The sequence below is a fragment of the Cricetulus griseus genome (assembly GCF_003668045.3).
Source record: "Cricetulus griseus strain 17A/GY chromosome 1 unlocalized genomic scaffold, alternate assembly CriGri-PICRH-1.0 chr1_0, whole genome shotgun sequence".
Lineage (NCBI taxonomy): Eukaryota > Metazoa > Chordata > Mammalia > Rodentia > Cricetidae > Cricetulus > Cricetulus griseus.
Genome location: NW_023276806.1, coordinates 147,768,707 through 147,785,960, shown reverse-complemented (window position 1 = coordinate 147,785,960; position 17,254 = coordinate 147,768,707). Strand labels below are relative to the sequence as shown.

Here is a 17,254-nt window from a genome sequence, read left to right as displayed (position 1 = left end):
CTGTGTTCAGAACCTCAGGAAAACTATATTCTATCCTTTGATACTAGTTTTTTTTTTTTTTAAGGTAAAATGTAAGGCTAAGGAGGTAAAACATATCACAACTGTTGAAAGTGTTTTGAAGGCAGATTTATACTCTTTTGTTCCCTCGAACACTAGTCACTATTACCAAAATACAGCGCCAACATAATTGCCAATAAGGTAAAGGGATAAAGTAAATATACTCTCTATACATAGTGTACCACTGCCCAACTTTTGAGTAAAAAAGGAACTCCTTTCACCTCTCTGACATGGATAAGCATTGTGTAAAATGAAACAGGCACAGAGAACATTATATTATCTCATTGACCTGTCAAAACTAAAACAAACTGAGCATACAGAAAACAGAATGGTCATTCCTGTGGGTGTGATCAGAGGATACAAAATATCAGAAGAGAGGAACAGTAAACACCAGAGATCTGGTGAACAAAATTATTAAAATTTTATTTCAATGTTCTCAACAAAAAATTAATGTGGGGCATGAAGTATATGTTGATGGACTTTGTCAACAGGCCCATAGTATGCAGAGCTATCAATCTCTGTTGTATATGAAAAATATGTGCCGATATTTTGTCTATAAAAAAAGTGAATAGGGACTGAGTCCACATTAAAAAAAAAAAAAAGCTGGGCATGGCCATGTGTGACTATAACCCTGGCACTGGGGAAGAAGACAAGCAGATCATGGAAGCACTCTGGCAGCTTTCCCAGGTAAAACGGTGAGTTTTGCATTCAGTGAGCAACACTGCCTCAAAGTAGTAAAGACACAAAGCAACAGGTGAAGATACCTAATCTCTCCTGCCCACTACATCCGTACTCACGAGTGTGTGGGTTCACACATACACATACCATTTGTATGTAATACACACATGCAAAAATATGAATAATAAGAATAAAGGGGCTGGAGAGATGATGACTCAATGGCTAAGACCATTTGCCAATTTTACAGAGAACCTGGGTTCAGTGCCCAACATCCTCATGGTAGCTCACAAAAGTCTGGAACTGCAGTTCCAGGAGATCTGTCACCTTCTGGCCCCCACAAGCACTTCTCAGTTGTGACACTATACATGTATGTATGTATGTATGTATGTAGTCAAAATACTCACTCATATACAGTAAACAAATCTTTCAAACATTAGAAAGAAAAAAGTGAACTAAAAATATAGCTCGGAGAGAGTACTTATGTAGCATATGAAAGGTTCTGAGTCAACATCCCAGCACTAGAAGAATAAACAAACAAATAAATAAATAAATAAATAAATAAATAAATAAATAAATGGATGAATAAATAATAGTTCAAATGCACTTTAACATGAAGCTAAAATTATTCAATTAAATTATTTTGAATTATGCTATAAACTTTTACTGTTAAAAAAGTAATTGGTGATAGTGATGACAACACAGACAAAAAAAACTAAAAGATGTAAATCTAGAGAAATATCTCAAGCATAAGATTAGGCTTCATGTTTACTCTATAAAACTCCCAGATGTTAGTTCATATTATAATTAGAAAATAAAGTGCTTAAAGTACGCTAGTGAATTTTTATACTGTTTACAATTTATTTAATATTTCATAAAAGTCTGCTCATGGTTAAATTCCATTTCATTAGTTACTTGTTATCCAAATGTGAAAGATTCCAAAGCAACTGCTTTTCTTCCTTCTCTATTCCTAATGTTTGATTTACAAGAGAAACATCAATAGAGAATCTGAGGAAATAGCTCCAGGGAATCTAGAATAATGAGAAAAATCTCATTACTTGTGATATTTTTACTTAGAAGTTTAAAATCCTTTTTTTTTTGATGCTGCATGATAATAACGAAGTACTCAACAAGATGCCTGCACCACTCACTATAACCGTGGAAACCACCCAGCTTCTCTTTGCCCTCTGATCATCATTTAAAGTTGTTGATTGCACCATACTAACTCAACTACACAATTCTCAAAGTAGCTAAAAGATTGCAAGACACTATGATCGAGTAGTGAGAAGGTGAAAGAGGAAGCCTATTATTATAAGTAGCTTGATAGCAGAATAATATATCAAACTGTCAGTTTGCATAAAAATATTCATCCATTTTCTAGTATTGGATGTACCTGAGGACAATTTTTTTTTTGTTTTTTATAACAACCTTTCAGAAAACACCCAATTCCATTGCTTATCTCTCCAGAAACTTCATGATTTGTGTTTCTCTTCTAGTTTCTGTGGCTCAGTGAAAGGGGAATTGGAATTTGTCAACAATCACACACACACAATGCACACTCACACACACACACACTTTGCTACATGCTCAGATGGAATCCTTACACTATAGAACATATCTAGTAAATATCTTACTAAGCTTTGGAAATGACACAACTGTCTTACTAATAAGCTACCAGTTAATAAGCTTTTACCAAGAGATCCTTGGATAGGTAGGTTATAGAAGAAAAGGCAAAATGCAAAGATATCATTTAAACTTCAAAGGTGAAAAGTACAGATTTCACTTTTCCCTGTGGAAACTTTACTGTTTGTTGTTTTGTCTTTTTTATTCATAGAGCTGCATAAAATCAGCTGACATCATATGGGAAAAGAAAATAAGGAGCAGATGGACAGACAGTCAAGAAAGCTGGTTGTGTGCTGTTGAGATCTCATATTGTTAATGTGCACGTTAGTTTGATATTTTCTCACACAGTTACACACTGCACTTAACAAATGGCAATATCCACACAGTATTCATTTTAAGTATTTTTTGAGATTATTCTAGAAACTTCCAAACAAGAATATTTATTTACTAAATGTGGTACTTTGGAGTGTGCAGTTCTCATTCACTGTTGATAGACCTTAGGAAACTGAATTTCCTAAATGTGAAATGTGGTCTATCTTCTAGCCAAACTTCTTGATACTCTAATTTGTAGGTGAGATTTGATCATTAGGGAAAGATGAGCTCCAGTCCCTTAAATCATATTTTATTCAGAATTTATATTTTATAATCTAAATCTTGCAAAATATAACTTGACACAATGTCATTGCTAATAAGTGAGTAAAAGTGTTCATATGACACAAAGTAGATTTAATATAATCTTTTCTGTTTAACAAATGCTGTTAAGTGTCTTCAATTATCATGATACAATATTGTATTCGATGACAAATACAAAAGTTAATTTTTAAAAACTAAGTGTTCTGGTGTTCTGAAGCTAAGAAAATGACTCAGAGGTTAAGAGCTTTCTGTGCAATCATGAGGACCTAAGTTCAAATCCCCAGAACCCAGTAAATGTCAGGTGAGTGTGGCTGCTCTCCTATAATTTCAGATTTGCAAGGTAGAGGCAGAGGTCCCCATAGCAATCCTACTAGTGAGTCTTGCCAAATCTGGTAGCTCTGGCTTTCATTTAGTGACCTTGCCTTATAATGCAAAAGCTATGAAGCATGAAGGCTAACCTTGGGAGTCTACATGCATATGTACTCATATGAATGTGCACCCACCCACACACATGCAAATAATGTGAACACATGAATACCATATCCATATACACATGAAAACCAAAAAAGGAAAAGAAACACAATAGGTGTTCTAGTGTTTAATATAAAAGAGAATAGTGATTTGTTCAACTCCTTTCTTACATGTGAAGACAAGTTACCTTTCCTCCAAATCAGTCCTCAGAGCTCTGAAAATGCAGTTGTCAGGTATGCATTTGTATGGATGCCATCAAGATCAAAAGCAGAACATTGAAATAAACAGATTTCACTCTGATTAAGAATAAGACTACACAGTGAAGGGCTGCAATGGCGTGAAGATATGGATGCAAGATTAACTAGAAAGAGAAAGTGGAAAGCACAGAGGAAAGGGAAAGATACTTAATAAAATAAGAAAGCAAACTACATGCAGAAGAGAGGGGAAGACCTGAATTCCTGGGTCCCCAGGTGATGGTAAGCAAATCAAGCTTCATCTTTAGCTTCTTAAGAAAGAAAACAGCATGACTTTTGTTAGGTAAGTTAAAAAAAATACAAAATGTTGAATATAGTTCCTAGAGAAATCAGGAACACATTACTCATTACCCATTCCAACTACATTACAGCAACTGTTTAACAAAGAAGGCTACATCTTAAGCTCTTTGTAACTAAAGATTTGTTTACTGGGAAAGTAATCACTTTCAAATGAGGAAGACACCTTCCATTGCAGAGGATTGCTTAGCAACTATAGCTTTTCATTTTGTAGCATCATTGGGATGCAGTGGGTTTGGCAAACACTTGGAGCAGCCCCAGCCAGGATTTGTCATTATATAAATTCGTGATTTAAATTTTCAATGTTGTCAAACTTTTCTGTGTGCAGTGCAGCTCAGTGTTGAGCCAAACTCCATGTAGAAGAGATCACCACATGTTTGACAATAAGTACGAAGTGGAATATTTTCAACAGAGAAATGAGGAAATATTTTTGTTTAACTTGAGCCAGTTCTTCCAGAGGTGAACCAATTAGTATGCATTTAAGAAACATAGCAAGTTGTTGGCAAATCAAAGCAGCTAATGAGGAGGACACACTAATTGTCATTTCTCATTAGTAACTTCCAAATTGGCAGGATTTCCTTCCATATCACAGTGGAAGGACAAAGCTCTGTTGACCACCGATTTGTTCATGTTTGTACACATGCTCTGCTCCGTCACTTTAGACACAGCTTTTGCATATATTAAGAAATCAATCAGCTGGTGTCTCATAGGCATATTTTAGAATATATTCCTAATAATAAATTCTTCAACAAATACCTTACAGGGAATTCTGGCTGACTTGGGGGCAAATATAGTTGTGTTTAGTGGTTGTATTCACACTTTGGTTAGACAAGCATGAGAACGTGTCTTTTAAAACAAGACATCTAGTTACTTCATGGAAAGGACTTCCAATTCTAAGAACTTCATTCTCAAATTTTACATTTTGTTGCCAGAAACAAAACAGAAGTGAAAACTCACAGTTATCAGAGATAAAAAATATATTTCAAATGTACATGGTATTCCAGGCACTTAGACTAAAACTTCAATGTGCTTACATTCTCATTTACACCTCACAATAGATGCATAAAGTGAGTATGACCAAATTATAACTTTTGGACTTCTTCAATTTTAGGTTTTTAATTTCATCCTTCATCCGATTGATGCAGGGATGAAATATTTTAAATATTCCCTTACTGACTTGAAGGATCTTCTATGCCTACAACAAAGAGGATAACAAGAGCATATTACCTTGATATCATCTATATCAAAAAATAATTTAGATTACATGGTTCTTCTATCTTTCTCTTCTTGATACTTACATAATTTGTTCACACCATCTGCCTATCCAGAATAATTAAGATATATCCAGATATCCAAATATCCAGAATTAAGGTAGCACTGATAAAAGCATTTTGCTATCACAGATGCATCCTTTTCTGTCTAACAGGAAACCAACTGTGGCAAATATTAGGACACTGATTCTTTTCATACCTACCTGTGCTTTATCTCCATGGCTTGCTGCCCTCAGTGCCAACTGCTCAGCTAAGCTTCTTCTATCTTTTGGCAAGGCTGCTGGAATACCAGTCCTCCTAACTAATACCCTACCTGCACCCTTGGTCCATTATAACTAATCCTGCAGATAGCACCCATGGGAATTTTTATGAAGTTTGAATCAGATTGCCTTATTGTTTGTCCAAATGATCTCTAATCAGGAACTACACAACAAGATCCACTTATGAAATCTTTGAGCAAAATCCAAGAACTTGTATATTTCTCAGACTTTGACCCTTACCCAGTAGGGTACCAAATCTTTTGCTTCCTGGCTTGAGACAACCATTATTAAATATTTATCAATTATGCAAGACAGTGATACTGTATCAGTAGCTTCAAGGAGGATGTGATCGAACTTACACAACAGAAATCAGTGTGTGCTGGAAGTCAAGGCTGTTTTGGATTTTGCGTGTTTGTTCTAGAGAGCTAGTTGTTAATCATCAACCACCAAACAACTGTTGCTATTGCTCTCTGCCTCAATTACAAATTTCTACTGATTTTGGCTTTGCCTGGCTGTGCTATCTAGTTTTTGTAAGCTTGACACACATCAAGACATATCTGGGAAGAAGGACTCTCAATTAAGGAGTCGTCGTATCAGATTCTCCTGTGGGCATGTCTGTGGGGCATTTTCTTCATTAATGACCAATGTGGAAGGATCCAGCTCACTGTGGGTGGTGCCAACCCTGCTCACACAATCTTCGGTGACACAAAATGCAGCCTGAACAACCCACGGTCTCTGCTTAGGTTCCTGCCTTGGCTTCCCTCAATAATGGAGTGTAACCAGAAGCTGAAATAAACCCTTTCCCCATCATGTCAGTTCTGATCACTATTCTATCAAAGCAACCCCAAGCAAGTAGGAGGCTGGCGGTCAAGCATGTATGCTTTGTGCCCTTCTCTTAAGGACCTTTACTTGTATTGTTCCTTTCAGCAGCCTCCTCATTTGGATGTTCACATTGCCCTGCATCCAAACAGTCAAATCTAAACAAGACCTTCCTAAAGAGGATTTCTGTAACTATCTTAATCAAAGGGATCACTGGATATTCTCTTTCATATTATTTAATACCTTTTTGCTGACCTAGTAGATATCAGCTTTAAATGAACAAGTTCCAACTTCAGATGAATTAAGGGTCAAATTTTACATGCCAATCAAGTTAGTCTAAAGTCATCATTAAGAGCTGAAAGAGGAAGCTTGTTCCACTTGAGTTCCACCATTAAACTCTACAATTTTGCTCATACTGCTATTTTGTTTACAGCATTTCACTATTTTGCTGAAGTGTTTCCAAAATTTTTCCTATTACTATTATTAGTAATAGAGTCTTGACTGTTTTTCTCTGTATACAATATTATTACTATGAACAAATGCATTCTGAGACAGACTTATGAATATTTGCTTTGGCTCATGATGTGTGTTGTCATATTTAAACAAAAATTTGTGTAAAACTTTCCTGTATTTTTCCAATCCATTTTAAGTATCAAGTTCAAGGAATAAATAATTGCATGGGCAACAGAACAAACTTCTGGTGGTTTTTTTCTTTAAGCCTGTCTTTACCATTTATTGGTTGTTTAGCTTTGGGCCAGCTAATTCATATATCTAAGCCTTATTTTGTTTTTCTTTGTCTGTATGATAGAAATGATAGTATTCTTTCTGTATACCTGTGAGTGTTCTAAGTACTGTAGAAAAGATCTCAATAAATGACAGCCTCTAGCTTACATTGATCCAGAAAATTACCTCCCCACATTGTAGCTACCAAGTATGTAAATGTTGAAATATTTTATACATCATGGAGGACTGTTTGGAAATAACATAAGGATATCTTCATGTATACTTTAAATCATCTCAAGATTACTCATGATTCCTAATTTATAAATAAAATATAAATAAAATATGCCATATAGATCATTGTTATATTCTACTATCTATGGAATAATGACAAAAATATCTGCATAGATTCGTGACACATTCACACTTTGAACCTAACTTCCAGTGATCTGGAGTACCCATGGAGTCATCTTTCAGTCCTTAATGATGACTTGTTTTTGTATTTGTGTTTAATTATACCAAAGTAGAACCTCTAGATATAAACATCTTCCTACATATGGGCCATAAAGTCACATTTCAAATGCAGCCCAGATCTTAGAAGTGTATTGCTTGATTCAAATTTCTATTCTTCCCTGACCAGCTCTTTCCTTGGAAAACAAGATCTTTCTTTGGATCAGCATTTCCTCTTTTATAGAATGAGTTTAATTATAATTTAAATGCCAATGGTACATTGGGATTTTATGCCAATGATTCTCAATGTGATTTTACCTTTCAATAACTGGAAAACTGAAGACTCTGAAGCTTAGGTCACACACAAGATCAATGAAATCAGAAATACACGAGTAGGACCCGGGCATCTGTGATTTTTTCAGTGTTCTTGGGCAATTCCAGTGGGCTGCCTAGCCTAATAACCATTCTATTCTGTCACTTGAAAGCTCTCCAGGCATTCCTGCTGATCAATAACTACCACCTGAGAGAGGTGCACTGCTAAATGCATAAGGGTTAATCTCCATTGAAAGAGGAAAAATTAAGAGCTCAGATTCTGACCAAGAAAACATGCAGAGCACAGAGCTATTGTCAAAGTACAGAACGCCAAACAAGAAAAGCTGCTAAAAGTAAAGTCATGATAGAAATGGGAATTAAAGGTATGAGGTTGAGTGTGGCTCAGAAGCAGATTCCAGACTAAATTTCCCATTCATTTGCTAGTGAGTTACTTAAACCCTCCATACCCCTGATGAGAGCATTTGTAACACATAAATATTTTAGCCCATTTACAAGTAGATGTGAAGATGAAATGAAATAAAAGTTGCAAAGATACTAACATAGCATGGCTTTATACTGTAGCATTAGTGTCTCCCCACCCCTACATTCTTGCCGAATGAATTGCTATCACAATGTTAATCAGTAAAAGCCTTGAGAGGTGATTAGAGACATAGGGGCCATGCTTATTATGGATCCATGACATTAACCAGAGATTGGTCTATGCAGTCTCAATAATTTTACTCTGAGCATGAATCCTGACTTGTGTGTGCTTGCTTGCTATCCCCCTACATTATCATACACACAATGTTACCTGTTATCTGCACCATTCTCATGGACTCACCAGCCTTTTGGTCTGTGAGAAGTCATTTTATTTTCCTTATAAGTGGCCCAGTCCATGAATTCCTGTTATAGCCACAGAGAACAGACCAACACAGATTGGTATCCAGATGAGGACCTATAGCAACAACCAATATCAGAAAACTGAGGGCAGTTTAATGTGCCAGACTTTGTCAACTCCTCACAGGAGCCCTTCCTTACCTATTGGGAGTAGTGGATGGGGGTTGGGCTGGAAGGGGGAGGCGTGAGTTAGGAGATGTAGGAGGGAGAACTTTCTTTGGAATGTAAAATAAAATTAAAAAATAAATTTAATAAAATTTTATTAAAAAAAAAAACTGGCACCCAAGCAGAGAGTCTAAGAGAGTTTGGAAGAGGTTAGCAGCAGGCTGTGTTCCAGTCAACAAAGTATGAAGGGTGATTCTAATGAGAGATCAGAACTAAAAAGGAGTAGAGAAAGTTTATACCTTTTCAGAATTACTTACTGTGCCCATGGTAGGAATGCTGACAAATACAGACAGTAAGGCAATGGGGCTTCACATGAAAATGAGAAATAAGATACTGGAGACTGGAACAAAGGACATTCTTGTTACACAGCAGCAAAGATGTTGCTGGAATTACAGCCATGTCCTAAGGCTTTATGGAATATAGGACTTCAGTGTGATGGGCTAAAATAACTAGCAGTGAAAAATATTTAAGCAGCTGCATGGCTACTTTTAACTATAGACATTATGAGATAGCAGATGAGTTGTTTAAAGATGGAAGATAGAATTAAAAGAATATTGGAAATCAAAAAAGATTTGTACAACTTGAAATTTATATGTGTAAAAGAAAGAATTGTGTTTGGGAAAGAATACAAATAGGATGGCCATGCAACCATTTAATTAATTTTGGCAGATAGGGGGTAAGTACTGGTCAACAGAAAAAAAGGAGAGTCAAAGAAAGTATAAATCTTTAGACATAATATTCTAAGTTCTATACCTCTATGTCCACCTTGTAAAATACAGAATTAAATTAATTTTCCAGTTTTAAGACTTAATGTGTTTTTACTTATTCCATTTTAGCTGCACTTTGTTCTAATTATAAAATTAGGTTGCAGTTTCCTATGTTTTGCCTATTTCTATTTTTTTGGAGTTGCAGTATCTATTTCATTCCTATCTTATCAGGGTGTTTTGTAAGTAGAGTATGTTTTGATTTCACACGTCTTGCCAATAAAGATAAAGAGAATTGTTTCAAGTTGAATCATGAATTGCATGTCATATATGATTTAGATGAAAATTAGAACTTTATACCTCAGGGTTGTTGCTGGAATGGAGTTAGGCTTTTGAAACTCTTGAGATGGAAAAAAAAATGTATTGTGTATACCAGAAGAGTCTGAGTGGGAGGGAGGCCCAGAGACATACTATGGTTTGAATAGCCCTGTAAAATCAATGTTGAAATTTAATTGCCACGGTAACAATAGTAAGAACCAGGACGTTTTGAGAGTGATGAGTCATTGGAGCTCTACCTTAAGGATGGGTAAATCATCAGCATTTTCCATTGTTGTAGATGTGGTCCAGTCTCTTGAGAGTGTCTCTATTCTAGATACTAACTCTGTCTTGTTGCTTGTCACATAATAACCTCTGTTGTATTATGATACAGTCCAATAGCCCTCACCAGGTTGCAGCCCTTTGATAATGAACTTCTCTGCCTCTAAATCCACTGTGAGACATAAATTGTTCTTTATAAAATGGCCATTTTGTACCATTTCCATAGACCATCTGAAAATGGACTAATATCCTCAATTGAAATCACAGATGTTCAATTATAGTGTACCATTGCTTTTAAGAGGAGGGTGAACAGAGTTGAAGATATAAAGGTGGGTGGGTATACAAGCTGTCCCCTTTTCACAGTGTCATGGCAATATTAAGAGTCAATAAAGTTAAAGTTTTCAGAAAGAAAAACTATTGGTTGAGCTTCTTTTCCTTGTGGATGTTTAGCAGTCTTTCCAGCCCTTATTTAGTATTCCTCCTAATCTAAGATACACTAGTAGGTTCAAGCTTTTATGTTAGTAACCAATTTAAGTTTCTTGAAACAAAAACAGTTCTCAGCAAGAACTACAAGAGAGTGCCAATAAATAAGCCACATTTTTCATTGTAGTAGATTTATCTATTGAGCTGACCCAAAAGCTTTGTGTTCTTTCCAGGATGCTGATCTTAAAAGTTTTTTGTACAGAACCAGAATTCTGTATACCTATCCAGGTCTCATGTCGAGTTACCAGACACAGCAGCTTGGCTTGGACTGGAGGGCCAATGTTTTCCATGTTACATTTCTAGAATCTGTTTATCTTTTATCACCGTCTGTGTTTCCCTGGATTCATACTGTAGGACTGATATCAGCAAGAAAGCTCAAGGCCCAATTTCCATTTCCTCCTGGACTCTTTCAGCTGCTCAGATAGGCATAAAAGGCAGGGTGACTATGATCTACACTGCCTGTGTGGCCAAGAAAAGCATGCTAATCTCTCTTCCTCCCAGAATCCCCTCTACAATTCTTCTTCTGGGACCTTTTACCCTTGACTAATGGAACAGAAGCCGGGCGTTGGTGGCACATGCCTTTAATCCTGGCACTCGGGAGGCAGAGGCAGAGGCAGGCAGATCTCTGTGAGTTCGAGGCCAGCCTGGCCTCCAGAGCCAGTGCCAGCATAGGCTCCAAAGCTACACAGAGAAACCCTGTCTCGAAAAACCAAAAAAAAAAAAAAAAATTAACAAAAAGTCTCCTTGAAAATGCTCTGTCTTCAACCAGGTACCGCATGTAAGGACTGGGAAAGACTTAATGGTACAATATAACAGAACCAATTTAACAACCAGTAAGTCATAGTATGTTTCAGGGAACCTCTTCTTGAACAGTATTTTTCTCACGCCTCCATGGCCATAGAAATCACCTGGAAACTTAAAAGCAAAAAAGGGAGGATACCACTCAGCTTGGGGGTTCATTGGTCAGAGTTCGTATTTCATTTCAAGGTATTAAAATGAGGTGGTACTCAACCTAACCACTTTACAGTAAATCTGAAATGCCTTGAAGAATCCAATTTAACATGCTTTTTATACACGTTCTCAAAAAATAAGAGAACACAAAGCTTTCAGGGATGTTAGGGATGCAAAAAAAAAAAAAAAACTTAAGATCATTTTGTTAAAATTTATTCCTTAGGAAATAATGAACCAGTATTTACAAAGTCACTTTGAGCATTTCTTATAAATAGGAGACTCAGGCCTTATTTTCACACCTTCTCAGTCAACATTTCTCAAATGGGGATGAGGGATAGGAGCCTGCATCTCAATAAGCTCTCTTAGTGATCTCAGGAACAATTATAGTTGGAATCATTAATCTGTAACAGATTTTAAATAGTCCTAACTGCACAATAAAATCTCACAGGGGCTTTAAAATAGTCATGTTTGCTAGAGCAGTGGCATCTACTCTGGATGCATTTGAGCCTGGTGTCCAGATACCATGCAGTACCAGTCACATTGTAATCCCTTACATGTGATTGCACCAGGCATCTGTGCTTTCAAATCCCCCTGGAAGATCATAGTATACAGCTGTGATAGTTTTATCTTCACTGTCAACTTGACTCAATGTGGAACCATCATAGAAATATGTCTGGATGTATTTGAGGGCATTATTTCCAGGACGATTCAAACAAAGAAAGAAAATACCTTCTGAATGTGACTGGAAACATCAGCTGAAGGATCCTAGATTGAATAAAACGAAGCAAGCTAAACACCAACATTCATCCCTCTGCTTCCTGAGACTACAGATCAATGGGGCCAGCCATCCTCTACTCCTGCACACCAGCACACAGATGGATGCACATATAAACACATACATATACCACACAAACTTGGGAACACAGAAGTTAGAAATGTGTGAGCGCCCAGGGATAAAGGAGGAAGACAAGTGTGCAAATTGAGATAGAGTGAGAGTGATAACTAGTGTAACAGATGCATAAAAAAGAGGGTCAAAAGATGTCAGTGAAGACACCCTGGTATTATTTGAGCTGGATCCCTTACAAGAACCAACGTATCCTCCATAACATGCCTTCTCTCTCTTTCATCTCTTGGTACACCCTGTCTTTTTTAGCTTTAACCACATTGAACTCCTTTCAGTCCTTAAATGACACACTCCCCTTAATTAAGCCCTCCATCTTCACTGATTCTGTTTGTTTAAAATACTCTTCAACCTTTTCCGTGTTACCCACCTACCTAGGAGTTTGCTTAGTGTTGCTCCTCATTGGCCTCCCATAGGATGAATGAAATATGCCTTTGCCATACATGTTCAGACCCACTGTATCACACTGTTTAACGCAATATATATATATATATATATATATATATATATATATATATATATATATATGGCATATCTGCGACCCTAAGACAACATATCCCACAACAGCAAGAAAAAAGAAAAAAGACTCTATCCTTTGTCACATGTCTCTATTCACACAAAAAAGTAGCAATACTAAAAGATTGAATGGCTTGCATGCCAATGGACAGGAAATGTGCTTTAATGGTGTGACATTATGTGGCTTGTTTCAGAATGGGAAAAAAATCTGATCTCTAAAGCCTTCAATAAACCCTCAAGTGACCTGCACTTTATCTAATAGGTAACAGAATGTCAGTGAAGTTTTATGTACAAAGGTATAAGAACTAGATTTGTCATTCAGGAGAGCTCCTCTAGAAGCCATGCAGTAGGTGGCCTGAAAGGGAAAGACTAATGGAAAGGAGATCAGCCAGGATATGTTCCAGTGCCACAGGTGAGAAATGACGAAGGCTTCCCTGAAATAATGAGGTGGAGAATACCATTCAGAAGGCACTTTTTATATGGGATCTATAGCACTTGCTGACTAACTGCATGTGGGAGGGAGTGTGAAAGATGATGTCGCAGTCTAGCTCGGGAGTCAGGCTGCTCAGGGTCCTATTAATGGAAATACACAATGCAGGAGGAGAAAGAGCTGGCTTCAAGGAATAAAAATAATGAGCTCAGTTTTAAACATACTGAGTTCTCTGTGCTCAGGAGGTATCTGGGTAGAGTATTTTATGCACTGGAAATGCATGACATCTCCGCTGGTACTTCATCGATTCTAGATGTGGCTGGTGTTGTCCAATTGACTGTGCTGTCTTCCAGTTTATGTACTAGGAGACAGGCTTTGGAAACTGACAGTGTCACATTGATTTCATGATTTGTTTTACTTTGGGCTACAATTGGCAATCAAAATAACTGCTTCAGGGAAGATTCTAAAATCCCTTCCTGATAATTTTCTTCAGTTAGATAGATGCACCCATGCTATGTTTGCCCAAATTCAGAAGTATAACAATTTTTTGCCATAGGTAACTGTGCTATTGTATATTTTCCTCATTTGATGGTGAGATCAATGATTTCAGAAAGGAAATACATTATTCTTGATAAGCTTTGTATTATATATAACAGAAATCTAAATTGATAGATGCTTGGACAGATGGATGAACAAATGGATGGATGAATGGATTTATAATTTTACTGCAGTGATATGTAATATTTTCTGTAGCTAGTTGCCTAGGAAGTGAAAGCTTAATATCCTACTGTTTAATGCCTAAGTGACTTTTCACTGGGTTGCTGACTACAGCCACTGTGTGGGAAGGAATCACTGTAAATATTTTTAAATAGGCTTTCATTACATTATTTTCTCTTGGCAATGTGAAATAATCCATGGATTTAAGGTTTTTTTCTGGCTATAAAAGATAACATAAGCCTTGATACATTAACCTTTGACATGAATATTTGAAAACTCTCTTGATGCTGTTGGAAAAGCTGGTAGACGAGGTTATGATCAGGTTTCTGTTTTGAGAAGATAGACAAAGAAGTTGGAGAATAAACCAACTCAGGTGGAGAGAAAGCAGATGATGAGGACCTAGAATAATGCAAGGTGAATAGAGAGTGAAATGGAGATACTCAGTCAAATCATTTTCTCCACCAAATACTTAACAATTAACATCATACCAGACTGTGGGTGTGTTGGCAAAAAAAACTAGTAAAGTTTCTTCCTCAGAGTTTATAGACAAAGACAGGAGTCATACAACAGCCAAATCATCATGATAATAAGTGTAATTTACATCTATGATAAATGTCATATAAAAAGAAAAGACAAACTCAAAAAAAAGTGTAGTGGGCACACAGCTGAATTAGAAAGATCTTGAATCTGGAAGACTTAGTGAGGTTAATGCTAAGAAAAGCCATCATTTGGTGGCATATAAGTAAAAACATACTTTTGATAAGTTAGAGTGGCCTTTGATAAGAAAATGAAACCAACAAGCTCCAAATTATAACTTCTGATTTTACAATTAATTCCTCCCAATTATCAACTGGATCATCACTCACTTGAAATGATGGCATTTTTGCTGATGTGACAGTTTACTCTCTGTCTCCATGTTAATTGTTCTTTTTTTTCACCATTCAGATGTTGCAAGAGCAATTGAACTACTGGAAAAGTTACAAGAATCTGGAGAAGTGCCTGTGCACAAGCTACAGTCTCTCAAGAAAGTGCTTCAGAGTGAGTTTTGTACAGCAATCCGAGAGGTAGGACACAAATTTTTGGCCATATGTCTTCTGGGTAGAAAACATGTTTTGCCATATAAACAGTTGAAATTGTTAAGTTTGGAAGAACATCTTTGCTTTCTGTTTTTAGCTCCTTGGACAGATGATAAAATATAATTTAGTCTGCTAAACTCTTAAATTAGAGCTATGCAGAAATTATGCATTTATATAAAATTAAATGTTGATTTTGTGATACCAGAGAAGGTTCTGCTTCTGCAGGTGACTGTAGTGTTCATCCTAATCTACTTTGCAGTCACATGAAGTCACCTAGAAATTCAAGTAGAAATAATCATAATTAATGAGGTGATTTCTTAGGGATACATTTGAGTAAATCTTTCATAGTTAAATCTGAAAGAGTAATTTCCTACTAGTTGAAGTTATAGTTACTTAAATATCAATGTCTAGTGTGATAATGCGTGGGAACTCCAAATAGACTGGCATGCCTTTGTAGCAAATCTGCATTATTCTTTTCAAGTAATTGTTGTTTTTGTTAAGTGAGGTAAAAACAAGTGTATTCATATGACAATTTAAATCTCAAAAATTGGATTGTGGTAAGATTGCCTTACTCAACTGATGAGATTAATTGGTCACAAGAAAAACTCATTCAGATAGTTAAGCTAACTCATTTATTTAGTAACCTATTATACCTTATCTGTCTCTCGACAGATAAAAATCCATTGATCAGAACCCAGAGCCTATAAATATAGCATAGCTGCTGTTTTTGGAGTCACAGCTTATTGATTTTCTACCAGTTTCCTACTCAAGGCCATATAAACCCACTGAATGCCAGGAATAGTTGGTTTTAGCACCATGCATGCCTCTGAAGGACAGATGCACCAAGCTTCCATCTCCTTTTGTAACACTACATGTAGATAATGCTGGTTTATCACTGATGGGTACAAAATATGTCACTGCAGCAGAGGCATGCATATATCTCTGTTCATTTAAACTGTAGCCTCTGCAATGCAATTAGGGTTTAGGCTTGGTGGGTGTTTGACTTATACTGTGTGTGTGCTCAGCATTTCTCAGGTGAAGTTGTCTGCTATTTGCTTTTTGTTAACATTGAACATAGCTTAAATAAATAACTATAATTACATTTCTAAATTTTCAACCTGTCAGTTGATCAAAGCCTAGAAGGAAATGTCTCAAAGCATAATAGATCTATAGCTGTTTTCAAATTAGTACAAAAAGAATACTGTCTGAGAAACCCATAGACTCCTCTCAGATAACCTCCTGTGAATGCTGTAGAAGGAGCAGCTAAATTCTCTGGGCTCTTTTATCTTTCCCCTTGGATTGTGTAATCTATTGAGAATTTGTAGCCAACTTTTCCTTTTTTAGAGACTAAATCATCTCTTCTGTGTCACAGCATTCTGATTTCTGCAGAAGGGACTGAAGGACAAGGCACATAAAACATTTGTCTCTGCTCAGGAACTATATGACTCATGATCAATTTCAACTCTCTGTGTTCACAAAACCTGAACGCTTCATGAAAGGAAACTGTGATAAATAATCTTACAATAGAAAATGAGAGAGTGATGATATAATAGACAGTGAAAAACTGCATCAGAAGGGTTGGAGTAAGACTTCCAATTTAGGAAAGTCAGAAAAAAAACTACTTGAATATTGAAAAGGGTCACACACATCCTGAGGAGGTCAGTGTTTCAGGCACAGCAAACAACAAGTTCAAGACCTTAAAGGCAAAAAATGGTCTCTATTCATGAAAGAATATCCTGAAAGGCAGCATGTCTTCATGAATGGGAAGTTACATTCCCTAGAAACAACTGGATAGCAGGTTACATAAAACTTCATAGACCATACAAAAACATCAGACTTTATTCTCTGTAAGGATTTCTGGGAGATTCTTGACCAGACCTGATTTGCTTGGGAAAGGTCTCTCTGGCTACTGCAAAAACACAAATACTGGTACAAGGGTGAAAACAAGAGACGAGAAACAATGCAATGAGGAAAT

At 36.5% G+C, this 17,254-nt stretch overlaps 1 protein-coding gene across 1 annotated transcript in view; it reads left to right on the top strand.

Annotated features, from left to right (window-relative positions):
• Positions 1-17,254, top strand: part of Lin7a (lin-7 homolog A, crumbs cell polarity complex component) — a 117,124-nt gene that overhangs the window by 30,641 nt on the left and 69,229 nt on the right. Inside the window, exon 2 of the mRNA XM_035451922.1 lies at positions 15,149-15,267. Coding sequence (XP_035307813.1) covers positions 15,149-15,267 — 119 coding nt within the window. The remainder of the gene's footprint in view (positions 1-15,148; positions 15,268-17,254) is intronic.